At 39.5% G+C, this 25,642-nt stretch overlaps 1 protein-coding gene across 2 annotated transcripts in view; it reads left to right on the top strand.

The window, feature by feature from the left end:
• ITGA8 (integrin subunit alpha 8) overlaps positions 1-25,642 on the top strand; it is a 209,391-nt gene that overhangs the window by 137,577 nt on the left and 46,172 nt on the right. For both annotated transcript variants that reach the window (XM_003831184.5, XM_063607282.1), the window contains exons 24-25: positions 9,888-9,993; positions 13,110-13,268. In XM_003831184.5, the coding sequence (XP_003831232.3) occupies positions 9,888-9,993; positions 13,110-13,268 (265 nt within the window). The remainder of the gene's footprint in view (positions 1-9,887; positions 9,994-13,109; positions 13,269-25,642) is intronic.

The raw sequence follows: 25,642 nt of genomic DNA, 5'->3' as shown, positions 1-25,642 counted from the left end.
GGTCCTGCCCTGCTGTCCTGGTGCCGCTGGGGCGCCCCCTAGCGGTTTAGAGAATAATAGCAATGTCTAACACACACTGTTCCCTTCTGGGTGCTACTCCAAGTTAGCCCATCTTATAAATGAACTAGTATCCTCCTTGTACAGGTGAGGGAATTGCGGCACAAGGAGTTGAAGGTTAAACTAGAAAATGCCAGAATGTAAATATAGGCAACTGTCTCCAGAGCTCATGCTCAGAAATGATCATGCTATCCTGCCTGGGATATAGTGTTTTGAAACTTATCTACATAAAATCGTATTGTATGTACGTTTCTAATTTTTTTCCATTCAAACCAATGTTTTTGAGATTCATTTTAGTGCACGTGCCTGTAGTTCACTCATGTCAACTGCCTGAGTGTTACACTGTAAAACTATACCATCGTTTATCTTATTTTACTTTATTTTGAGACTGGGTCTCACTCTGTCACCCAGGCTGATCTTGGCTCACTGCAACCTCCACCTCCTGGGTTCAAGTGATTCTCGGGCCTCAGCCTCCTCAGTAGCTGGGATTACAGGCATGCACCACGCCTGGCTAATTTCTGTATTTTTAGTAGAGACAGGGTTTCACCATGTTGGCCAGGCTGGTCTCAAACTCCTGACCTCAGGTGAATCTGCCTACCTCAGCCTCCCAAAGTGCTAGTATTATTACAGGCCTGAGCCACCATGTTCGGCCAAGATATACCATAATTTATTTATCTATTCTACTCTGGTTGAAAATGCAGAGCTTTTATTATTTTCTTTTTTGCAATTGTTTTTTGTACATATCTTCCAGTACACAGGGGGAAGAATGTCAGCAGAGGATATACTTAGAAGTGGAAATTCAGGATCAGAGAGTGTGCTCTATTTAACTTTACTACATAATATCAAACTCTTTTTCAAAATACTTATGCCAAATTACACTCCTGTGAGAAGTGGGTGAAGTTTCTGTTGTCCCACACTATCAGCTAACTCTCAACATGATCTGGTTTTTGAGCCAGTCTGGTGGACAAGAAATGGTACCTTACTGAAGGTTTAACTTGCGGTCCCCTGATTCCTAAATAAGATTCGGCAGCTTTTTAATCTTTGTTGACTCTTTATTCTTCCTGTGCAGAGAAATTCTTGTTCAATTTTTTGCACATATTTGTTTTCTTTTCTTTTTCTTTTTTTTTTTTTTTTTTTTTTGACAGTCTCGCTGCATCACCCAGGCTGGAGTGCAGTGGCACGATCTTAGCTCACTGCAACCTCTCCCTCCAGGGTTCAAGTGATTCTCCTACCTCAGCCTCCCAAGTGGCTGAGATTACAGGCACCTGCCACCATGCCCAGCTAATTTTTGTATTTTTAGTAGAGAAGGGGTTTCACCATGTTGGCCAGGCTGGTCTCGAACTCTGGACCTCAGGTGATCCACCTGCCTTGGTCTCCCAAAGTGCTGGGATTACAGGCATGAGCCACCACACCCAGCCTTTTTTACACATAGTGCTACTAAAAGAGTTGACTTTTTCTCATTAGTGTATAGAAATTCTTTTCTATTCTAGAGTTTAGGCACTAATCCTTTATCAGTTACAAAGATTGCCAATATCTTTCAACAGTTTATGGAGTTTGTGGGGTTTTTGAAAAGTCAGATTTATTGGAATGTAAATTACATAAAGTAAAATTCATCCTTTTTAGGTGTCCAGTTGAAGAAGTTATGACATCAAAAGAACATACAATATAGAACAGTACCATCACTCCACATAGTTCTTTTGGACTACTTTATAGCCAACCCTTCCCCAGCCCGAGACCCTGGCAAGCTTGGCCTATTTTCTGTCACTATAGTTTTGCCTTTTTCCGGAATGATCTATAATGTTATGCAAGTCATTGGGAATGGTGCTGGCTTCTTCCACCTAACCTAACGCACTTGAGAAACATCTGTGTTCTTGAATGTATCAGTAGACAGTTTCTTTTTATATATAAGCTTTTTTTATGATTATACTTTAAGCTCTGGGGTACATGTGCAGAACGTGCAGGTTTGTTACATAGGTATACAAGTGCCATGATGGTTTGCTGCACTCATCAACCCGTCATCTACATTAGGTATTTCTCCTAATGCTATCCCTTCCCTAGCCCCCCATCCCCCAGTAGGCCCCGCTGTGTGATGTTCCCCTCCCTGTTGTCCATGTGCTCTCATTGTTCAACTCCCACTTACGAGTGAGAACATGTGGTGTTTGGTTTTCTGTTCCTGTGTTAGTTTGCTGAGAATGATGGTTTCCAGTTTCATCCATGTCCCTGCAAAAGACATGAACTCATCCTTTTTTATGGCTGCATAGTATTCCACAGTGTATATGTGCCACATTTTCTTTATCCAGTCTATCTGGATGGGCATTTCAGTTGGTTCCAAGTCTTTGCTATGATGGTTTCTTTTTACTGCTGAGAAGTATTCCATTGTATGGATGGATGTCCAGTGAATTGTTCATCCATTCACTCATTGGTGAACATTTGAGTTGTCTCCAGTTTGAGCTATGAAGAATAAAGCTGCTATAAGTATTCATGTGCAGGTCTTTGTTGGAACATTTGTTTTCACAAATGGAATTACCGAGTTGTATGATATGTGTATGTATATAAGAAACTGTGCAACTGTTTTCCAGAAAGGCTATACTGTTTCCATTCTTCACTCCCACCAGCCATGCATGAGAGTTGCAGTCATGCACCATTTTTGCCAGCATGTGCTTTATGTTGGTTTGTATTTAGTCATTCTAGTAAGCCTATAGTGTACCACTGAGTTTTTAGTTTTCATTTGCTTAATGACCAGTTACATTGGGCATCTTTTCAGTGCTTATTTGCCATCAATATCTCATTTTTGGTGAAGTGTCCCTTCAAATCTTCTACCCATTTATTACTGGGTTTTCTGTCTCCTTATTATCGAGTTGTAGAAGTTCTTTATATATTCTGTATACAAAGCCATTTACCAAATATGTGTCCCACGATTATTTTCTCCCAGTCTATAGTTTGGTTTTATATTTCCTTAATAGTGATGTTCAAGAAGCAAAAGTTTGATGAAATCCAGTTGATTTTTTAATGTTTTGTGTTGTGTCCTAATTTGAAATAATACTGTTCCAAAGTCACAAAGATTTTCACCTGTATTTTCTTCTAGGAGTTGTATAAATTCAGCTTTTACACTTGGATCTATAATTATAAGCTAATTGTATCTGGTGTGAGGTGAGGGCCAAGGTTCTTTTTCTTCTTTTCTTCTTTTTTTTGAGACAGGGTCTCACTCTATCTCCCAGGCTGGAGTGCAGTGGCGCAATCAAAGCTCACTGCAGCCTCCAACTCCTGAGCTCAAGTGATCCTCCCACCACAGCCTCCCAAGTAGCTGGGACTACTGGCATGCGCCACCATGCTGAGTTAATGTTTAAACGTTTTGTGGAGATGAGGTCCCACTGTGTTGCCCAAGCTGGTCTTGAACTCCTGGCCTCAAGCAATCTTCCTGCCTCACCCTCCCAAAGTGCTAGGATTACAGGCATGAGCCACCGTACCTGGCCCACTTTTACACATGAATACCTAGTGCCATTTGTTGAAAAAACCATTTTTCCCCCCACTGAATTACTTTGGCACCTTTGTTGAAAATCCATTATTATATGTGAGAGTCTATTTCTGGATTTGCTATTCTCTTCTATTGATGTATGTATGTATGTATGCACATCTTTCTAATCTATATAATAATAAGGCTTGAAATGTAGGAGTGTATCCTGAGATTTTGACAAATTCATTTGTAAATTCTAGTAGTTTTTTGTTTGCACATTTCCTAGTATCTTCTATAAAACTATGTTGTCTGCGAATAAAGACTTTTTTCTTATTTTCCCATCTGCATATGTAAAAGTTTATCCAATTATAAAGTTAGAGGGGACAGTCCCCACACAAGATTACCTGCCTTTTTCATGCCAACTGCAGATTCAGGTGATTCCCAAAACCACCCTCAGGGTCAAAACTTCAGTAGAAGTACACAGAACTCATTGAAAGCTATTACACTTACAGAGATTATTACAGGGAGAAGAGACATTAAAATCAGCCAAGGGAAGAAATACACACTGTGGAATCTGGAAAAGGACCAAACACAGGGTTTCCATCCTTCTCCCCTGTGGAGTTAAGGGATGTTACTTTTCTGCTATTGACATGTGATAATAGGCTTGGAGTATCACCTACCAGGGAAGCTCACCCAAGCCTCAGTGGTCAGAGTTTTTACTGGGGTTCTATGACATAGGCATGATTGATCATCTGCCCATGTAATTGATCTCAGTCTCCAAGTTGATTGATATGATGTGACCAAAGCTTCCACTCTATATCACATTGTTGGTCTTTCTGGTATTAACAACCCCTACTCTAAATCATAGTGTTAGGATATCCATTGTGATTCAAGGCCCCAGGCAAACAAAGATATTCCTATCAGGCATAAAATTCCAAGAGCTTACTCATTACCCCCCAGAAGCTGAGGGCAAAGGCCAGACCTCTTCTTGGACAAGGTTAAATTATTTGTTACATACTTATGCCTTTCAGTTTTTTTCTTCCGTTATTGCATAGACTGGAACCACCAGTGCATGATCAATAGAAGCAGTAAAAAGAGACATCCTTGCCTTGTTCAATTTTACAAGAAAACCATTCAGCCTTTTACTATCAAGTTTGATGCCAGCTGCAGGGATTTTGTGGACACCCTTTATCAAGTTGAGGATGTTCTCTCTTATTTCTACTTTTCTTAAGAATTTTTAACATGAATGTATGTTTAGTTTTTTTCAAATGCTTATTCTGTATATATGAAGATGATTAAATTGTTTTTCTTTTTTGTTCATTAAAGTGGTGAACTGATTAATTTTTGGTTTTGAATTTTAAACCAATCTTGCATTCTGGAGAATAAACACATTTAGTGTTGATGATTATCCTTTTTAGATACTCTGGGATTCGACTTGCTTAAATTTTGTTAGTGACTTTTACATCTATGCTCGTAAGAAGTACTGATCTGTAGTTTTCCTTTCGCGCGATATCTTTTTCTAATTTGGGTATCAGGTGAATGCTAGCTCCATAAAATGATCTGGAGGGTTTTGTGGGGATTGTTTTGTAGGAAGGTTTTGAACAAGTCAACTTCATTCTTAGATGTAAGGCTATTTATAATATCTATTTCTATTTGAATGGGCTTTGGTAGTTTCTCATTAAAGGAATTTGTCCATTTCATCTAAGTTGTTACATGTATTGGCATAAAATTGTTCACAATATTCTCTCATTGTCCTTTTAATAGTTGTAGGATTTCTAGTGATGCCTTCTCCATCATTCTTGATGTCGGCAGTTTATATCTTCTCCTTTTCTCTTTTTTTTTTTTTTTTTACATTTTCTGATCAGTCTGGCTAGAGTTTAGTGATCTTTTCAAAGAATCTGCTTTTTGTTTTATTAATTTTTCTTTGTTTTCTTTATTTTTTCTTTCTTTTCTATTTTATTGGTTTCAGCTTTTCTTGTTATCCTTTCTTGTGCTTTCTTTGGATTTGACTTTCTCTCCCATTTCTACTTCTTCTGTGCAGAAATTTTATGCTTGACTGGAGATCTTTTTTTGTATATAAGCATTTAGTGCTATAAATTTAGCAGCATACCAAAATGTTTATAAGTTGGGTTTTTTGTTATAACTCAGCTCAAAATATTTTCTAGTTTTCTTTGTGATTTCTTCCTTAGTCATGAGTTGACTCATGGGAAGTGACTTGTTTGATTTACAGATATTTGGAGCTAATCTAGATGTTTTATTTTTGTTGACTTCTAATTTCATTCTCCTATCTCTCTCGATGAGAAAACTGCTATTTTTAAAAATCAGAGAAAAAAACACAAGCATTATTTTTTACTATCTTATTTTTATATCTTTTCAAAATTTACAATTAATGTATATGAACTTTTGCCTCCTTCTTTATGCTTAGTGTATCTTAGTTTTTCTAGCCAAAAATAAATTGAAACTGTTTCTTAATTCCAAAATAAATTTAAAACTGGGAAATGCTTCTATTTGTTAGGACATAACTAAATCCAAGACAGCTAATGGCTGAATATAACTGTCTTTATTCTCAATATCCATTTTATGAGATTAATATTTTCAATATTACTGTCATTACTTACAGTAAAAAAAAGAAGGAAATTTCTATTCACTTTTGCCAATAATCAAAACAGATCATTAAAATTGGGTTTCTCATATGAAAGCAGTTACTTTAATAGCTAGATTAATGTCCAACAATTGACCGCAGTTTATTCTCTAAGACTGTGCTAAAATCCTTTTTAGCCATTTACATAGTAAAACTCTTTCCTGCAAATATGCAGCAAAACATTGGTTTCAATGTTTAATACATCAAAGAACAAACAGCTACTGTTTGAAAATCTTCCATGTTCCGTCTCCCGGAACTTTCTTTTTGGTCCATGGTGTTTATTCTGATGTAATTTATCACGTATTATTTTAAGCAGTTTTTTATCTACTGTTTTTTATAATTAAAAAATAAACAAAAATGGATTCATTTATTTGGGTGGGAAAAAATACTGAGAATTGTTCCATTTCTTTCAAAGCTAGATAACCTCATCTTTAAGCAGATTTGTATGCATTTTGTGGTACAAAGGATCAGTTTAGCACATGTCAGTGAGAAGTAAACTTGGCCACAAGAGACAGCACCACATACACTGAGTCCATGAAGAGTGGTAAGATTGCAGATTTTGTAAAATAATCAGGATTGAATGGGTATGTACTAAGAGAGACCACAAACATGAACAGCTGAGGTTTGCATAGGATACCATCCACAGCAGGCACAGTTGAGACTGTTCCATAAAATACATGGTAAGTCTTTGCTATTTGGGAATGATAGGGTTTGAAAACAAGGACTTGAAACAGGATTCACAGCACACTACCAAATCCTCAGATTTGAATTTCCTGATTGCGTATATACTTCAACTTACCGAAAACCTAATTCCTTTATTCCAGAGAAATGAAAACCAAAGTTCACACAAGAATCCCTACATAAGTCTTTATAGCAGCTTTGTTAATAATGGCCAAAAATTGCAAACAACCCAAATGTCCTTTGATGGGTTGATAGTTAAACAAATCATGGTACATCCATCCCATAGAATATCACTCAACAATAAACAGGAATGAACAATTGACAGATGGACCTTCAGGGAAGTATGCAGAGTCAAAAAAGCCAATCCCAAAAGATTGCATCCTGTATGATTCCAATTATATAACATTCTTGAAATAACAGAATTATATAAATGAGGAACAGATTAGTGGTTGCCAAGAGATATGGAGGAGATAGGGACAGAGGGAAGTGGATGTTCCTGTAAAAGGGGATCTTCGTGGTGATAGAAGTGTTCTTGACTATGTCAATGACAATATTCTGGTTTTGATATTATATACAATATCACATTTTGGTTTTGCAAGCTGTTACCATTGGGGAAACCGCTAAATGGTACATGGAATCTCTCCAAATTATTTCTTACAACTACATATGAATCTACAATTATCTCAAAATAAGGTTTAATTTTAAAAAAACGAATTCCTTGCTTCTCCCAAAATTCATTTCTCATGTTTATTGTTACCATTAACAGTACCCCAGTCTTCTTCTTATCTGAGGGTCTTACTGGGATAACGTTCTATCTTCCACCTTAGGATGGAAGGCTATGCAGTGAGGGTCGTAAGATGACCACACTGGCTGTTTATCCTAGGCAAATTAGTTCAATAAATTCTGTGTTGCTTGCTTGATTTCTTCCTTCTTTCTAAAAAATTTACTTTGAAAACCATGAACACTGTTTCACTGATTTAGTTGAGATCTTTAGAGAACCATTGTTTACCATGGTTTCCCTGGATTTGAAGTAGTCTTCAGTGGGTAAATAACTGAATTTTGTGAGCCATGCTTTTTAAATGATTTTGACATGATGTTTTGATAGATTATATATTTCTTCATAGACTTCTATTTGATGTTTTGTTACAGAACTGTGCCAGGAAGTTTAAGTCGTCTTCACTAAATACCACTGCAGCTTAGGAGCCCCCATGGTGCATTTTATATTAGAAATAGAGTAGATGGTACTTAGGATCTGAGTTCTAGATCTCACCTGCAACTAACCCTCTACTCCTGTGTACAACAGTCTTCCTTTCATGTATAAAATGAAGGGTTTTGACGATATCATCTCCATAGTATTTGTCAAGATTCAAATACATATGATTCTATGATCCTAGGGAATTTATGGCCAGTCCTGTGGATTGATGACCATAAAAACAAAAGTTTTCAGAGAAAATGTGTTCAGCTTCTGTGCTATGTTTGTTCTCTATGCAAATAAATAAATAAATAAATAAATAAATATTTCCCTAGAACCTCACAATGGACAATGGATAGGGAACACGAACTCAACTCTCTGTTGCCAAGCTGAAAGCAAACGCCAGCTTTGGGTGTTGAGACTGTCAAGACTGGTATAGAAACCCAGGTTCTCCGGGCTTCTCTCTGATGAAAGAAGCCTGTCATGATTTAATCAAACCAAGTCAGAAAAGGGAACATAGCATAATGACAAACCAATATAAATGTAGAAATGTTTGTGGTATCAGCCCAGCAAAGTTGTGCCCTGTTCTTCTTATTTAACATTGCACAGTAAGGACATATGCAAAGAGCTATGCAATTTAGCAACATTTCTGTGGGTTGTCTGTTTTTAAAATGTACTCATTCCTAGAAAACAATGCAGCCAAATTAACTTTGACCAAAAGCATTTGAGATGTTTTCCGAACATTTGTGGTACACAAACCAAAGAGTTTATCATAATTTTCCAGATGAAGAAAGAGAGATATACAGAAATTAAATTACTTGCCCTAGGGTAAGAATATAACCCAATAAATTTTGCTAACATTTGAAGTTGCCAGAGGCCATGTTAATTATTGGATACTTTTAAAAGGGCACTATGACATCTGATTGCCAAAAGAGATGTTTTCTGTTGAGGTTACTTTCAGTTGAAAGTCTACGAATTCTTTTAAAGACATGTTTTACCTAAAAACTGCTAGAAAACATTGGTTTGTTTTGAGGACTACCCTTCTTAAGATTTTATAAAAATAATAATTTAGTTTGTAATCAGCTTTTTATATAAAATAATGCCGTGTGTTGTATGTCATTTATCCAATGCTCATTTTCTAGGTGTATGTTGCAAGAAAAAATAATCATATGTCAAGTTAATATCCTACTCCTGGATTACACCATTTAACTCTGTCTCTCTCTCACACTTGAGATATCTATAAGACCACTCTATAACTCAATCACACTTTATTTTGTTCTGGCTCTGGGGCTGGCTTTCCCAGGAAGCCAAAGAAATATAGAAAGGAGGAATATACAATGACCACTCTTCCACTCTGATGCCTTCAACAAGAAACTATATTTCTTCATAACTGGACATTTAACCAACACACGGCATCCTAGACTTTTTTTTATCTGCAAAAAAGAATCCCATTTCTTGATATGGCTTAAAGCAGGGATTAAATAACCCATACACACACACACACACACACACACACACACACGTTCTCACATGTGAAATAGATGGATGTATATATTTATGTAAGTTTGGTTATTCATCTCAACTCAGGAACACTCTCCACTCTCTTCTTTAGTGCCCATGAGATGAGATGTTATAAAATAGTTGCCCTCTGGGCTGGAGAGCCTACACTAGCAGTTTCAGATCCTTCACTGTCACTGTAGTCATTCTACTGTACATCACTTTCAATATTTTTCCCTGTAGGGAATATCTACTCAAATAAATTGAAAACCACTTTCTTCTGCTTCTGTTAGTATACTGTCCACTAGTAAAACATTCTTTACCTGGGCCATTGCTAACAATTAACAGGACATTTCATGTTTCAGAGTGTCACACCCTCCGCAGATTGTTCTGCCCATTCATAACTGGGAACCAGAAGAGGAGCCCCACAAAGAGGAGGAGGTTGGACCATTGGTGGAACATATTTATGAGGTAGCCATTGTCTATGTTAAAGTTGTGTTAGGGGTTTATTCTTAAGCCCTGTGCAAATAAATTCTATGTAGCATTATTATTATTATCATTATTATTATTGAGACAGGATCTCGCTGTGTCTCCCAGGCTGGAGTGCAGTGGTGCAATCACAGCTCACTGCAGCCTTGACTTTCTGGGCTCAAACAATCCTCCCATCTCAGCTTCCTGAGTAGCTGGGACTACAGGTAGACACCACCACACCTGGCTAATTTTTGTATTTTTTTCTAGAGACGGGGTTTTGCCATGTTGCCCAGGCTAGTCTCGAACTCCTGAGCTCAAGTGATCCACCCACCTGAGCCCCTCACAGTGCTACAACTACAGTAGATAGCATTTTAAAGGACATCAACCCAAGTTCCAAGCTGTATATACTGCCTAGGTTCGTGCTGTTATGTTATGCCTAGGTTCGTGTTCTGCAGTGGGGTGTAGTGGGTGTTCGGTTGAGTAATCCTGGATATAATCACTTGTTCCTTAGTAGGAAAGCCATTACATGGTGAAAACACTTTATCTTGTTACTATTGTTGTTGTCATTGTTGTTTTTAATTCTTTCCATTTTTTTAAATATTTAGACAACCTAGACATACAAATGGCTAGCTTCCTAGACATTACTTCATTGTTTCCTATATTTCAGATATGTTTATATCTTTTAAACTGAAGGTTACCCACCCATCTTTTAAACTGAAGGTCACCAACTAGAAGGTACCAGACAGAAAACAATAAGAACTATTCATTATTGTGCTAAAATATATATATATATATACATATATATAAAAGCACCCGGGTGTGGTGGCTCACGCCTGTAATCCCAGCACTTTGGGAGGCCAAGGCAGGCGGATCATGAGCTCAAGAGATCAAGACCATCCTGGCCAACATGGTCAAACTCCATCCCTACTAAAAATACAAAAATTAGCTGGGCTTGGTGGCGTGAGCCTGTAGTCGCAGCTACTCGAAAGGCTGAGGGAGGAGAATCGCTTGAACCCGGGAGGCAGAGGTTGCAGTGAGCTGAGATCGTGCCACCGCACTCCAGCCTGGCGACAGAGTGAGACTCTGTCTCTAAAATGAAATAAAAGCACATATAATATATGAGGTGGGTAGATGGTACATAGATAAAAATAATTTTACTTTTCATCCAAAGAACCCAAATTGGAAATGAATATCTTATTCTGAGATTTTTAAATAGTTCATTGATTAGTAAAATATTTTCCAGAAGTGAACCAGTGATGCATAAAAAGGAGTTGATGTTCTTTTCCCATTTCAGGCATTAAGTTGTGAACAGGGAGAGGATCTGTTGACCCATCACCTGAAACATTTAAGCTTTTTTCAGTTAGAAGCCAACACATATGGCTGGGCACAGTGGCTCAAGCCTGTAATCCCAGCACTTTAGGAAGCTGAGGTGGGAGAAGCACTTCAGGCCAGAAGCTCAAGACCAGCCTGGCCAACATAGCAAGGGCCAATCTCTAAAAATAAAAAAATAAATAAACATAAATAATTTTCTAAAAAGAAACCAACATATAGCAAAGGGTTAGTTTAGTAGTTATTCAGGTTTTTATTTGGTTTTGCTCTGTTTTTGTTTTTGTTTTTAAATAAAGTCAATGCTAGCAGTAAAGAGTAGTTATTCCTATTCGTTTCCAAGGGACCAGGCATGGAATTTTGGTAAAACCATGTTCCAAGGCATTCTGTTTGAGGTTCCTTCTTGATTAATGCCTTCTGTTCCTTTCCTATGTAACTCATGCCTCTAATCTAGTAATTCTGACTATGACTTTCATCTTGAGCTACAAGGGACATGAATAACATCCTCTAAGATTAACAATAAAGCCTTTTCAAAAGTGATGAACTGTTTACAAACGTAGGGAAGATGCCTCAACTCCTGGGCAGCATCAGCATGAAACCCTCCATCATCCGCCCAACCTGTGGCCCAGATTCAGGAGCCTTGTCCAAAGCTGGATCAAAGCTTTGCCTTAAGCTCTTTTGATAGCAAAAGGATAACACAGTCTCCAAGGCCACTCTGATTAAGAACCTTACTGGAAAAAAGAAAAAAAAAAGCTGTCAAATAATTTAATAAAGCTGTGTGTCCTGGTTTCTGCTCAAGAATGGTGAAACTTTAAAGTATGAAAATATATTCAGACCCAGTCATTCTCAGGGCAGTCCTGCTTCAAATCTGAGCATAAATGTGGATCATGAAAGTTTAGGGTAGTTACTGGTAGTGCAAAAAGCAATCATCAAATATTCTGTACATTGCTAATCTCGTGACTCAAAATATACTATATCAATGGTTGCCAAGCTTCTTTGATAAGGTGAATTAAATAGGCCATCTAATAAGCAAAAGCAATTATCCATTGTTTTATAGATCACTGTAATTTTCAGAACTGAGAAAAAAAGAAAAAGAAGAAAATCCCTGCTGACTTTAAATTTTTAAAACACTGGAATAAATGTAAATGCACTTAGTGTTTTGGGCAAACAATTTTGTGTCCTCCAAGTATAGGATTCACGTGTTAAAAAATGTTCATCTCTTTATGAGATGTGGCCTTTCTTGCCTTGAGATCTGCTGATGGAAACAGAAGGAGCTCAGCTTTGAAACACGCACTCGAAATGAACTGTGGTGATCATGGGCCCGCCTTGGCACTTGATGGATGGACCTTCTTCCAGAGGGTGAAAGAGAGTGCATATGGTTGCAATTGACAGTCAGTAGTCAAGAAAGCGGAGGCAGATTTCAATGTAAAGAGAGTCACTAAGTTTTGAAGGCATAAAATCAAAATTAAAATTTCTAGCACTATGATTAAATTAACATAAATTTAAAACCAGCATCACAGTTATCAGACAAGGGTAGTATGGTCTTCAACTGAGGAAATCCACTCTTAGAGCTTCACAGATTGAAGAGTTTTCTCTAAACACCAGCCCATGATGCTTTCAGAGTGCTTCTTGCCATATCGACTTTGAATTTTCTTATTTTCCATAGTCATAGTCCAGATGACTTAAAACCAATAATACATGCTTTCTAAAATGGGTATAGAGTATATGGAGTTTGATTTTATCTCTCTGCCTTCTGCTGTGTCATTAGATAACATGTCACTTGTTTACAGCTGCACAATATTGGACCAAGTACCATCAGTGACACCATCCTGGAGGTGGGCTGGCCTTTCTCTGCCCGGGATGAATTTCTTCTCTATATTTTCCATATTCAAACTCTGGGACCTCTGCAGTGCCAAACAAATCCTAATATCAATCCACAGGATATAAAGGTAGGAGTCTGGTCTAATCAGTGGCTTTGTTGATTTTATTTTTATGGTATGAAAAAAATACAAACTGGGCTTGTTTAAAAAGGAAGAGTGAAATCGTTTTAAGTTGCTTCAATGATCATTGATCAGAACTTTTCATTTTATAGTAAAAACATCAAGCCTAATTTAAAATATCCCTTCTAGCAAATTTAAATTTCTTTTCGTTTTGTTGCTTATGGTGACTTGTCATTTATTTCACCCATTTTAATAGGCACCTTTTATTTTTGGCTCAATTAGCAGCACACCCAAACCAAAATCATAAATAGACATGTCACATCTGGGAGAATTAGTATAAAATGCTATTTTTAAAGTCTTTTTGGTCTATTGCCAAATTTCGTAAGGATCTTTGCCAAAAGAGTCTCTTCCAGCTGCAGCCCATAGCAAGTGGTGAACCGTGGCAATTTGCCAAGGGCCATGAGAACTCCCAGAAAGGAATGTTCTGGACCCTATTCTTTAATTGAAGCTTAAAGCCTAGAGCGGTGCTTTTCAAACTTCCTCTGAATCACCTGGCTGTCTGTTAAAATGCAGGGGCTGGGGTTGGACCTGAGATTCTGCCTCTCTGCAAGCACCCACCTCCTGTACCTGATGCCAGTCTGTGGGCCTGACTTCCATAAACAAGGAGTAAGGAGCTGATCCCATCCAGATTAACATCCAAATTTGGCTTTCATGTTTTTCTGTGAAAGAAAGAAATTAATTAGCATAAGCCCTTGAAAATGCCACATTTGTATAAAGAAAAACAAAAGACAACAACATCTTGTAGTCAGATATTGTCCTTAGGAGATAACTTCATGTAAGAACGAACGTTCTCCTAGTAGCTACCAGGACACAGTGTCTCTATTAAAAATGGCGCAGCGCAGGCTTCATGGAATACCCACGCCACCAGCCAAGACACAGCAGGTCTGCCCCTACCTCAGCAAGTGACACTGGGTCATTGCTCACTCTGAAAGGCATTCTTTTTCAACCCAACATGCCTCCTATTCAAAGGGAAGACTAAAGGGGGTTCATTAGTAAAGGACTTATGAGACAACAGCCTCCTTCTTTATGTAGAAATTATACATAAGTCCACTTGCGTTACCCAAGATTCTTTAAAATACTTCCTTCCTGGAATTTTTTTTTCTCATTTCCTCTTTGCTCTTCATTGAGATGATTTTAAATTCTTTAAGGACAGTAGCTTATTATAAAATAACATCTGCAAATGCAAATGTATAACATTTAAATAATTAACACTTTTACATATCCTACATTGCATTTAACATGTACTTTCAGTCATAGATTCTTTGAGCACATGATTCTGCAGAGACCTCTAACTCTTTTTGAGTGTAATGTTTAGTTTATATCTGACACTATTTATATATGTTTGTATATATTATGTAACTGGTTTAATGTACACCATGTTGGTTGTGAGTTATTTGTTTTTTTTGTGGCATACTGTGACTACGATAGTATTAATAGATGACTTGTCTTAAATGTTGACAGATTCTTGCAAACCAAGCCATAGTATATACTAAGCACCTGGTGTTCCCTACTCCCCACTTATTCTCTTTTTTTTTTTTTTTTTTTTTTTTGAGATGGAGTTTCGCTATTGTTGCCCAAGCTGGAGTGCAATGGCGCCATCTCGGCTCACTGCAACCTCCACTTCCTGTGTTCAAGCAATTCTCCTGCCTCAGCCTCCCAAGTAGCTGGGATTACAGGCGTGTACCACCACGTCTGACTAATTTTTTGTATTTTTAGTAGAAACGGGGTTTCACCATGTTAGCCAGGCTGGTCTCGAACTCCTGACCTCAGGTGATCCGCCCATCTCAGCCTCCCAAAGTGCTGGGATTACAGGCGTGAGCCACTGTGCCCCGCCCCCACTTATTCTTTAATGTATGTGCTTGGAGTAAAATTCTGTCTGAGGCTAATACTTTTAAAAATGCAATTCAATTATGTTCATTGTCTTAAAACTTTCAATCTGTGGAAATTGAATATAAGATTTAAATACAATATAAAATAATATCTCCCTTAAATAACTAATCATAGCAATTTGTGAATTTTTGAAATTCTAAATTCATAGAGAAGTTGAAATGTTATTACTTTCAGGTTCTCAAAGTACTGTCACCTATACTTAATAAATGCTCCAGAGAGTCTAAAGGAGCTTTTATTAATAGATATTAAAAAACAGATAATCAAGAGAGTTTATATTAGTGGCTATAAATAATTGAGAGTACTGGAAATTATTCTCCTCTTATGATGCTAAATAATTTTTTGGTGAAGTTGCTATTAACTTACATGGCAATTTAATTTTTCCTAGAGAATGCAAACATCATCTTTTCTTGATATGACTTAGACTTTAGTGAAAAACAAATAATCTCTTATCTGTTGTTGTCTCCAACAGAATAGATCTGAGAAATTTTTAATTTTAATAACCATTTTAAATTCAAATTAGCATGAAAATCAATTGCTGTTAAAAAAACAAAACTGTGCCATAGCCAGGCACAGCGATGCTTGTAGCTACTCAGAAGGCTGAGGTGGGAGGATCACGTAAGGCCAGGAGTTTGACGTCAGCCTGGGCAACATAGCAAGACTTCATCTCTTTAAAAAAATTGTATAGTTAGTTTTATTTTTAGTAAGAAGCAGACAGAGGATGGGCTTACTAAAAGGAACAGGGAGGCAGCAGAAATAACATTTGTCAAGGCAAGAATTCAATTCCAGTATCCAATCTTACTCACCGGGGAAGTGAACTAAGGTTCAATTCCTGATTATTTGGTTCTACAGTTTCTTTATAAGAAGAGTGATCTAGGTAGTAAGTGCCTCATAAAACAGCTGCATCTGTGAGTAGTTCATGTCTACAAGTTCTTCACCCTTTCTGAGGATGCTCCAGTCCCCACTGGACTAGCCCCCAAAATGTCCCAGGCCACCGTGGGCCTGTAAGAGAGGCGCTCTCTCCCCAGCTTTCTAAAGCTGAGGGATTGGCCATTTCCTTCCTACATTTTCCTCTTTAATCATTCCATTGATTTTCTTTCAGCAAAATCCCTTTCCCTCGTGTTCAGATACACTTTGTAGTCAACGTCCCCTTTCCTTATGTGTTCTTAAGTTGCCCACTTCCCACTGGAAAAATGCTCTCTTCTTCGTTACCTCTCCCTGATCCCCACAGATCTCTAGGAAAACTTGTGAAAAATAAGCCAGACTTCCTAAGAAGCATTTTAGAGGTCACACACTCCAGGGATCCATTGCCACTAACTCTAAAGCCTTCACAACTTCCCAAATATGCCCTGAGAATCCCTGCAAGTTCCCACATACTTCCTAATTTTTCTCAATTAAATCGATTGCCACCTAATGTAATGTGCTGAATGTAATGTACTTAACAAACGGATTTTCTTCTATTTTTTAAATTACTCTTATGGCAGCAGTCCTGGACACTGTTATTTTTCTTACAAATACATACTTTGACGGCATCAAAGCCCTATTGAGGATTAAGTTGGGTTTTTGCGGACTGGCTTGAGAACTGAAACACCATTTAAAACATCATTTCTAAAGAGAAATGCATTCTGAATGCCAAACATCTAGCCTAAAACCTTCTGAAATACAACCGGTCTATAACCTGGATATGCACTCCAAATACAACATAACCCTGAAAGTCTTCTCACATAAGTCTCAGCATCTGATAAGACCCAAACAAGGTTCAGGTTTTTTTTTATCACAGTAGAAACTGGTTACAGTTTGGTTATCTCAGCAAGCTACCCTAATGCCCCCAAAGTTTCAGGAGGAGACATTGACTGCTTTTGTAAGCTACCACTGGGATCATCCTGTAACCTGTGGCTGCTTTAAAAAACAGTGGTGAAAAGTTCTCATCCACAACCATCTCACTTGTTGCCCAAACACAGAGCATTAGCAACTAAATTGGGGTGGGGCGGGGGCAGACACACACAAATGCTTCTAGAAGTCAGTGAGTTCTTATTCTGAATATTTGTCTTGGACCAGGAGCATGGCTCGTGCCTATGATCCCAACTCTTTGGGAAGCTGAAGTGGGAGGATCACTTGAGGCCAGGAGTTTGAGAGCAGCCTGGACAACATAGCAAGACCCCATTTCTACAAAAAATAAAAATAAATTAGCCAGGCATGATGACACATGCCTGTAGTCCCTGGAGTCCCAACTGCTCAGGAGACTGAGAAAGGAGAATTACTTGAACCCAGAAGTTGGAGGCTGCAGTGAGCTATGATCACACTACTGTACTCCAGCTTGGGCAACAGCATGACATCCTGCCTCTAAACAAATAAATAAATAAATACTTGCCTCATATCAGGGTTTATGGGATTCACTCAGCTTGGTTTGTTGACACTTTTAAGCCTTAGGGTGTGAGGGAAGGTGGAATCAAGGGTAGGCAACAGGCTGGGGGCTGTAGGAGATCAGGAAAGGCTGGGTGAGCTGCACAACTGGTGTTTCCCCTGTGAATTGTCCCCAGGGCCCAACTGAGGTCAGCCTAGGGGCATGGAAGTGCCTTGAGGATGTCCCTTCCCACTTTCTCTTTTGCCTCCCAATGAAAATGTCTCTGCCTTTGAGTTTCTGTTTCTCCGGTGATAGTTTCTGCTTCATCAGGTTCAGTTGTGTTTTCTGTAAGTTTAGGGGCATAAGCAGATGCCCGGGAAGGGTCTCCCTCCAGGCTTCAGGGTCTAGGTCAGAGATAGGGGATTTTAACCTGGCACCTTATTCACATCGTACCATCTACAACATTTTCAAATGCTCAACTGTCTGCAGCATCCACAGCAATCCATTAGAGCTAATTTTTTTCCAGATCCTTCTTGGAATAAAATTCTAGAGTTGAGTAAAGTATTTCTCAACTAATCTAAAGCCAGTACAATAATTATTTCAAACTATCAATTTTCTTATTTGATGGGCTTTATCCTAGGATTTGGAGAGTCCTGCACACAGACTGTTATCTTTAGATAAGATGAGGTTGAAAAAGTAAAACCTATTGAGGAGCCAAAAATTTCATAATGAGTAAAGGATTTTTCTTTTTCTATTTTTTTTTTTTCTTTGTGATGGGGTCTTACTCTGTCAGTCAGTCTAGAGTTCAGTGGTGAAATCTCAGCTCACTGCAACCTTTGACCCCTGGGTTCAGGTCATTCTCCTGCCTCAACCTCCTGAGTAGCTAGGATTGGCACTGCCACCACACCTGGATAGTTTTTGTATTGTTAGTAGAGATGGATTTTCACCATGTTGGCCAGGCTGGTCTCGAACCCTTGACCGCAGGTGATCCGCCCTCCTCAGAGGCCGGGTGCAGTGGCTCACTCCTGTAATCCCAGCACTCCTCAGCCTCCCAGAGTGCTGGGATTACAGGAGTGAGCCACTGTACCTGGCCTCTTTTTTTTTTCTTTTTTTAAGACAAGGTCTCACTCTGTTGCATGGGCTGGAGTGCAGTGGCACTATCTCTGCTCACTGCAACAACTTGTCTCCCAGGCTCAAGCAATCCTCCCATTTCAGTCTCCCAAGTAGCTGGGACTACAGGAATGTACCACCCACCTTGCTGATTTTTGTATTTATTTGTAGAGATGCGGTTTCACCATGTTGCCAAGGTTGGTGTCAAACTCCTGAGCTCAGGCAATTCACCCACCTCGACCTCCCAAAGTGCTGGGATTACAGGCATGAGCCACCATGCCCGGCCTAGGATTTTTCTTTAATTGGCAAGATTTTGTCATAGACAGCTAAGTGTGAGATGCAGAGGGAAAAGGCTTAGATGTGAAACCGTACCTAGGAGAGGAAGACCGATAAGATGCCCACATATAACCTATGTTAAGACTATGGAACACCATTTGGGGCCCAAGTTCAGGAAAATAATCCCGAGATAAAAGTGGCCTGAAAGACTCTATAGACTAAGAAGGGCTTCACATGAGAGAAAGCCGATGCTGTTTGTAAAAACTGCTGTGAGAGCCGTGGAAAGCTGGAGGTTGCCGCCGAGAATGTCTCCTGAACCAGACCAGTCCCATGGGAAGTCCAAATTACAACCAGATAGTACAAACATGGAAAGCGGAGACACAGAAACCATCCGTTCATTAGGGATGAGAGTTTTAGAGTTATGTTTTAGAATGAGTGGGCCCGCAGACAGTGGCTTGGCAAATTTGCATAGTTTTGTCTTATCCTTAAGGGTACTTTCTTCTTCCTAACTGCCTTCGTGTACTGGTTTTCCTTAATTCAGAATGCAGGCGCTCGTTACTTCCTAGCACAACAGTTCTTGTTCTCTTTCCCTCTGTCTCTCACTCACGCGTGCGCACACACACACATACCCTTAAAAATCAAGACATATGGCTAGGCACAGTGGCTCATGCCTGTAATCCCAGCACTTTGGGAGGCCAAGGCAGGAGGATCACTTGAAGTCAGGAGTTCAAGACCAGCCTGGCAACCACGGCAAAACCCCATCTCTGCTAAAAGTACAAAAATTAGCTGGGCGTGGTGGTGGGTGCCTGCAATCCCAGCTACTCAGGAGGCTGAGGCAGGAGAATCGCTTGAACCCGGGAGGCAGAGGTTGCAGAGAGCTGAGATCACGTCACTACACTCCAGTCTGAGTAACAGAGCAAGACTCTGTCTCAAAAAAAAAAAAAAAAAAAAATCAGGACATGAAAGGAAGAAGATTATTTAGTATATCTTTACCATTAACTCCTGATTTCTTTGTGGAATCATTTTGACAGCCTTGACCACAGGAACCGTAATTTATGTCCTAGCTGAAGCATTATTTGATGGCTGTTACTTGCTCCTTCAATACTCAGCTGTCTTCTATAAACTCTCCTCCCAGAAAAAACAGAACAAAACGAAACAAAACAAAAAAGAACTTAGCTGTTTATTATTTTAGAAGGTCTGATCAGGAAAACAGTAGTCAATTTTAATTTACTTCCTCTCCAATTGTGACGTACTAGTGACATCTATGGCTTGCCCCTGGACCTGGTCAGTCTGTCCTAGGTATGCTTCCTCTTTCTTATGGGAATGCTACTTGTGATAGAAGAATTGTATTTGCCTTTTTAAGAGTGCCTGAAGATCCGATTCTTGACCATCAAAAAGAATTACACAGTCTGAGATTTTTACCTTCTCTTTGAGATGGTCTTCAGGTTTGCACATATATTTTGGAATGTAAAAACACCATGTTCAAATACTAAGAAAGCATCAACATCACCAGTGGAGTGAGTTGATTCTTTTAGTTGTGCTTTGCATAAACTTTTCAGGAGGTTAAAAAAGTGGGGGTTTTCTTTCCCTACAAATCCTCAACATTCATGTCTTAAAGAAAATTACATGGTGGACTGCCCCCCAGGGCTTGTCTCCACTTCGGTTTAATTATAGGCAAAGTACATGAGAGTTGTCTGTTGTTTCTTGTGTGCTAGGAATACCTGAAATCCAAAAACAAATTACAAACAAGAAAAAGATAGTGTGCATTGCTTTTGTTTGGGTTCACAGGGCCCTTCATCTAATTTCACCCAACTCCTTTTTTCAAATGCCACATTTCCGACTGTACTGCACATCCTGGCTGCACAGTATCCCTTTAATCCATAAATTTAAACCTATGACACAGTGAAGAGTTTGGTAAAGAATAATGAAAATAGAAAATTCCTGTTGGGCAAAATTCTGAGTAGCAGCTGTAGAAAGAAACATGTTTACCAACAATTATTTCCTCATTGCAGAAAGAAGTCATTTTCATTTGTTCTGCAGAAGACACTTTAGTGGTGACCACCAGCTTCTCCTAGCACTTAACGAATTGTCCTGGGAACTGTCTGCCTATCATGGATGCTAAGAGGCCAGCGTCCTCCACCCTCAGTGGAAAACCATGGCCTGTAGGTTCACTGTCAATTGTGAAAGAGGCTCCAAATGTTCATGTAGAAAATGGGCTTTAACTGTTGTTTAGATTTCTTGGGTAGCTTCTTCCTTTTTGTTTTGTTTTGTTTTTAAATAATTTCTGGAATGTCATTTCAGAAAGCTGGTTTGCAAGCTATTTGGAGATCTTTTGACTATGGTGTTTAAGAGTGGCATTCCTCTATTTGTAAAACCATGTCACAAAAGAAAGAGATGTGTTCCATCAACCCCTGCCACGTGACACTGTCATTCTGTAGCTCAAAGTAAGCCCTGTGTTTTATTGAGAGACCACTTAAAATGTTTGTGAATGACAATTTACCCCAATAGGACATGTTCTTTATTTGTACACAAGATACATCTGATGAAACCACACCGGAAGTTAAAGTTTTCTTTGGGGTATTGATTTTTGTTTTTGTTTTGTTTTTTTTGGAGACAGCCTCACTCTGTCACCCAGGCTGCTAGAGTGGCACTATCTCGGCTCATGGCAGCCTCTGCCTCCCAGGTTCAAGCACCTCTCCTGCCTCAGCATCCTGAGTAGCTGGGATTACAGGTGTGCACCACCACCAGCCCGGCTAATTTTTGTATTTTTGGTAGAAATGGGGTTTTGCCATGTTGGCCAGGCTGGTCTCGAACTCCTGGCCTCAAGTGATCTGCCTGCCTTGGTCTCCCAAAGTGCTGGGATTACCAGCGTGAGCCACCGCACCTGGCTGTTTGGGCTATTGTTTTAGCACCACCACTACTATTACTGCTTACTGCTAATAATAATAATAATAATAATAGGCTACATCTTGGGAATAAAGAGTCAGTCCCTCGTTTTTTATAGTGCCTCTTCTCTGTAGCTTGGTTAACCACAGAGTTAACCTCTGTAACATAATTGTCAATGACCTATAAAAAAATTTACATGATTCATCTCAAAGCAAAATCTACATGTACACCCGCATACTATATGATAGAAAACATATGAGAGAATTTTAGCTAGTGATTTCCACAATTCTTAATTTTCTGTCTAAGCTCACTTTTTATCTGATACCATCAAAACTGTTCTATCAGATCCTCCATCACTGGGCATCTGTATTAGGCCATTCTTGCCTGGCTAGAAATACATAACACTGGGTAATTCACAAAGAAAAGAGGTTTAATTGGCTCACGGTTCTGCAGGCTGTACAAGAAGCATGGAGCTGGCAACTGCTTGGCTTCTGGGGGGCCTGAAGGAGCTTTTACTCATAGCAGAAGACAGAGTGGGGAGCGGGCACTTCACATGGTGAAAGCAGAACCAAGAGAGAGAGGGTGGGTGGGCAGGGAGTGCCACACACTTTTAAACAACTAGATCTCATATGAACTCAGAGTGGAAGCTCACTTAGCACCAATGGGATGGCCCAAGCCATTCATGAGGGATCCACCCCCGTGTACCCAGCATCTCCCACCAGGCCCCACCTCCCACATTGGGAATTAAAACTCGACGTGAGATTTGGGAGGACAAATATCCAAACCATAAGAGCATCCTCGATCAACTGTGGGGCTTCCCTTCCTCCTCATTGTGCCAGGCTCTGCCATGGTTCTGGGATGTCCCAGCTCCCACAGTGCTGGGCTATCCAAGGCCTACCCTCCGGTCCATGCACTCCACCTCCCAGGGTTTCTGCCACTGGTCAACAACACCTCAAGCTACCCTGCCTCCAAGACATTCGACTCAACTTTCCTTTCTCCTCCAATTCAATCTCCTGTTTTTATGATGGTCTCACTTGTTCTCTTCAAGAAAATTTTTCTTCCCTGGTATAAATGCTTTCTCTGACACAGTTACCCCATCCCACTCTCAGGACTTCCTCTGGCCATACCTTCTTTCCTGCCAAGCCTGGACTCCATGATGAGTTACTTGAAACACGCTTTTACAAGCCCCCATAACCTCCTGTTTCTAATATCCTTCCAAGCCCCTGCCCTGAAAATCTCAGTCATGCACAGTCCCACAGCCTGGCTTCTCTACCCCATAGCCTGATGGCGCCATGACAGATTGATGTCGGGGCGCACGTTCACGGAGCCGCTGACTTCGCAGGGGCATCTGCCATTGTGATGATAGCACCCTCCTCATTGCCTTGTCTAAACCTTCACCACTCTCTCTGTCCTTCCTACGCAATAGCTCTATCATTACTATTAGGAATGATCCATTTCCCCATCCCAAACCCCTCCCCACCTGATAGGGTTAGGCTTTGTGCCCCCACACAAATCTCATCTTGAATTATAATCCCCATAATCCGCATGTGTCAAGAGAGAGACCAGGTGGAGGTAATTGGATCACGGGGGTGGTTTCAGCCATGCTGTTCTCGTGATAGTGAGTGAGTTCTCACGAGATTTGATGTTTTTATAAGTGTCTGGTAGTTCCTCTCCTGTTCATTCTCCCTCCTGCCACCTTGTGAAGAAGGTACCTTGCTTCCCCTTCACCTTCTGCCATGATTGTAAGTTTCCTGAGGCCTCCCCAGCCAGGGAGAACTGTGAGTCAATTAAACCTCTTTCCTTTATAAATTACCCAGTCTTAGACAGTTCTTTATAGGGGTGTGTGAATGGACTAATACACCACCCCACCCTTCCACACGCCCCTAATCATCTCTCTTCCATCCTCAATTGCTTTCTAACACTTCCAGAGAAAGGAGGATTATTCCTCCAGCTCCATGAATTAACTTTGGTACATCAAGTATCTCCATTTCCCGTATCTTCAACTTCTTCCTCTCTCCTTGGACATTCCTTGGGTTCTATAAACTTTGTTAAATTTCTCCCATCTTCAAAACAAACAGTAAGTGCAGTAATTTGACTCTGTATTCTCTTCCAAGAACGGACCTCTTTCCCCTTCCATTTATAGCCAAGCTGTGCTTGCTATCCCTACTTTTTCATTTCTCATTTACTTTTTTTACAATTTTACATTTTTGTACATTGTTCATGATTTTTATGTTAAGAACACTAAATGCTATCATAAGAATATATCAAGCAACATGTAAAAACATAAAGAAGAGCATTTTAAATAAGTGTTACCACCTGCTTACTGTTATTTTTCCATTTATTTATGCATTAACTTATTTTTCCACATCCATAAACATTTTACATATATATATATATATATATATACACACACACATAGCCAACGGATAAGGAGACTTGGCCAGGCACAGTGACTTACACCTGTAATCTCAATGTTTTGCGAGGCTGAGGCAGGAGGATCACTTGAGCCCAGGCATTCAGGACCAGCCTTGGCAACATAGCAAGATGCTGTCTTTACAAAAATGAAATTCAGCAGGTGCAGCAGGATGTGCCTGTAGTCCTAGCTATTTGGGAGGCTAAAGCAGGAGGATCACTCTGCTGTAATGAGCTGCGATTGTACCCACTGTGCTCCAGCCTGACCGACAGAGTGAGACCGTGTCTATAAAAATGAAAAATACATAAGGAGACCCTTTTAAAATCTACAACATTATTATCATACCTAAAAAGAAATAAGCAAAACTTCCTTAATATCATCGGATCTCCACTACTCTAACACTTCGAGGACTGCCCTTCCAGATTATTTCTATTTATAGATCTACAATATCAGATACATCCATTTTTATTAAAAATACAATCTTACTACATTTGCTGTTGTAAACCTGTCTTTTCCCCTTACTAATATATTGTATCTTTCTAAATTCCAATGGAGCTTCATGCCATCATTTTAAAAACCTGTCCAGTAGTCTTCTGTATAAATAGATCATAACTTATTTAATCAGTAACCTGTATATGCCTACAAAGTGTTAAGCTACGGTTTTTCTTCTCTATTATACACAGTGTTGCTACAAACATCAATATTTGTTTTCATGCCTTATTTGAGGGACAAGGCTCATCTTGTCTCTCAGCCGTAGGGAATTTAATATAAGAACAACAGAAGGATTTAATTTCATATCTTTTTAAATAATTATCCATTTGTTAAAATCCTTTCACTCTTGAGCTACTGCAGTTAAATTTCCACCTCCACCAATCTGTCCTCATAAAAGGACATCTGTAATTTTGTTCTTTTTTTCTTTTTATTTTTTTAGAAGCAGGGCCTCACTCTGTTGCCCAGGCTGAGAATTCAGTGGCATGATCGTAGCTCACTGCAGTCTTGAACTCCTGGGCTTAGATGACCCTCCTGCCTCAGCCTCCCAAGTATCTGGGACTACAGGCTTGTCCCACCACATTGGCTATTTTTTTTTAAATTAGCAATGAGGTATCACTATGTTGCCCAGTCTGGTCTCAAACACCTGGCCTCAAGTCAAGATCCTCCTGACTCGGCCTCCCAAAGTGGTGGGATTACAGGCATAAGCCTGGCCCATAATATCTTTTAAAATTTAATTTTAAGTTTCGGGGTACCTGTGAAGGATGTGCACGTTTATTACATAGGTAAACATGTGCCATGGTGGTTTACTGCACCTGTCAACCCATTACCTAGGTATTAAGCCCAACATGCATTAGCTATTTTTCCTCATGATCTCCCTCCCTGCCGCCCCCCTACCCTGACAGGCCCCAGTGTGTG

Source organism: Pan paniscus, chromosome 8, assembly GCF_029289425.2.
Source record: "Pan paniscus chromosome 8, NHGRI_mPanPan1-v2.0_pri, whole genome shotgun sequence".
Taxonomy (NCBI): Eukaryota; Metazoa; Chordata; class Mammalia; order Primates; family Hominidae; genus Pan; species Pan paniscus.
The sequence above is the reverse complement of the archived record's forward strand: the minus strand, read 5'-3'. Positions and strand labels throughout refer to the sequence as shown.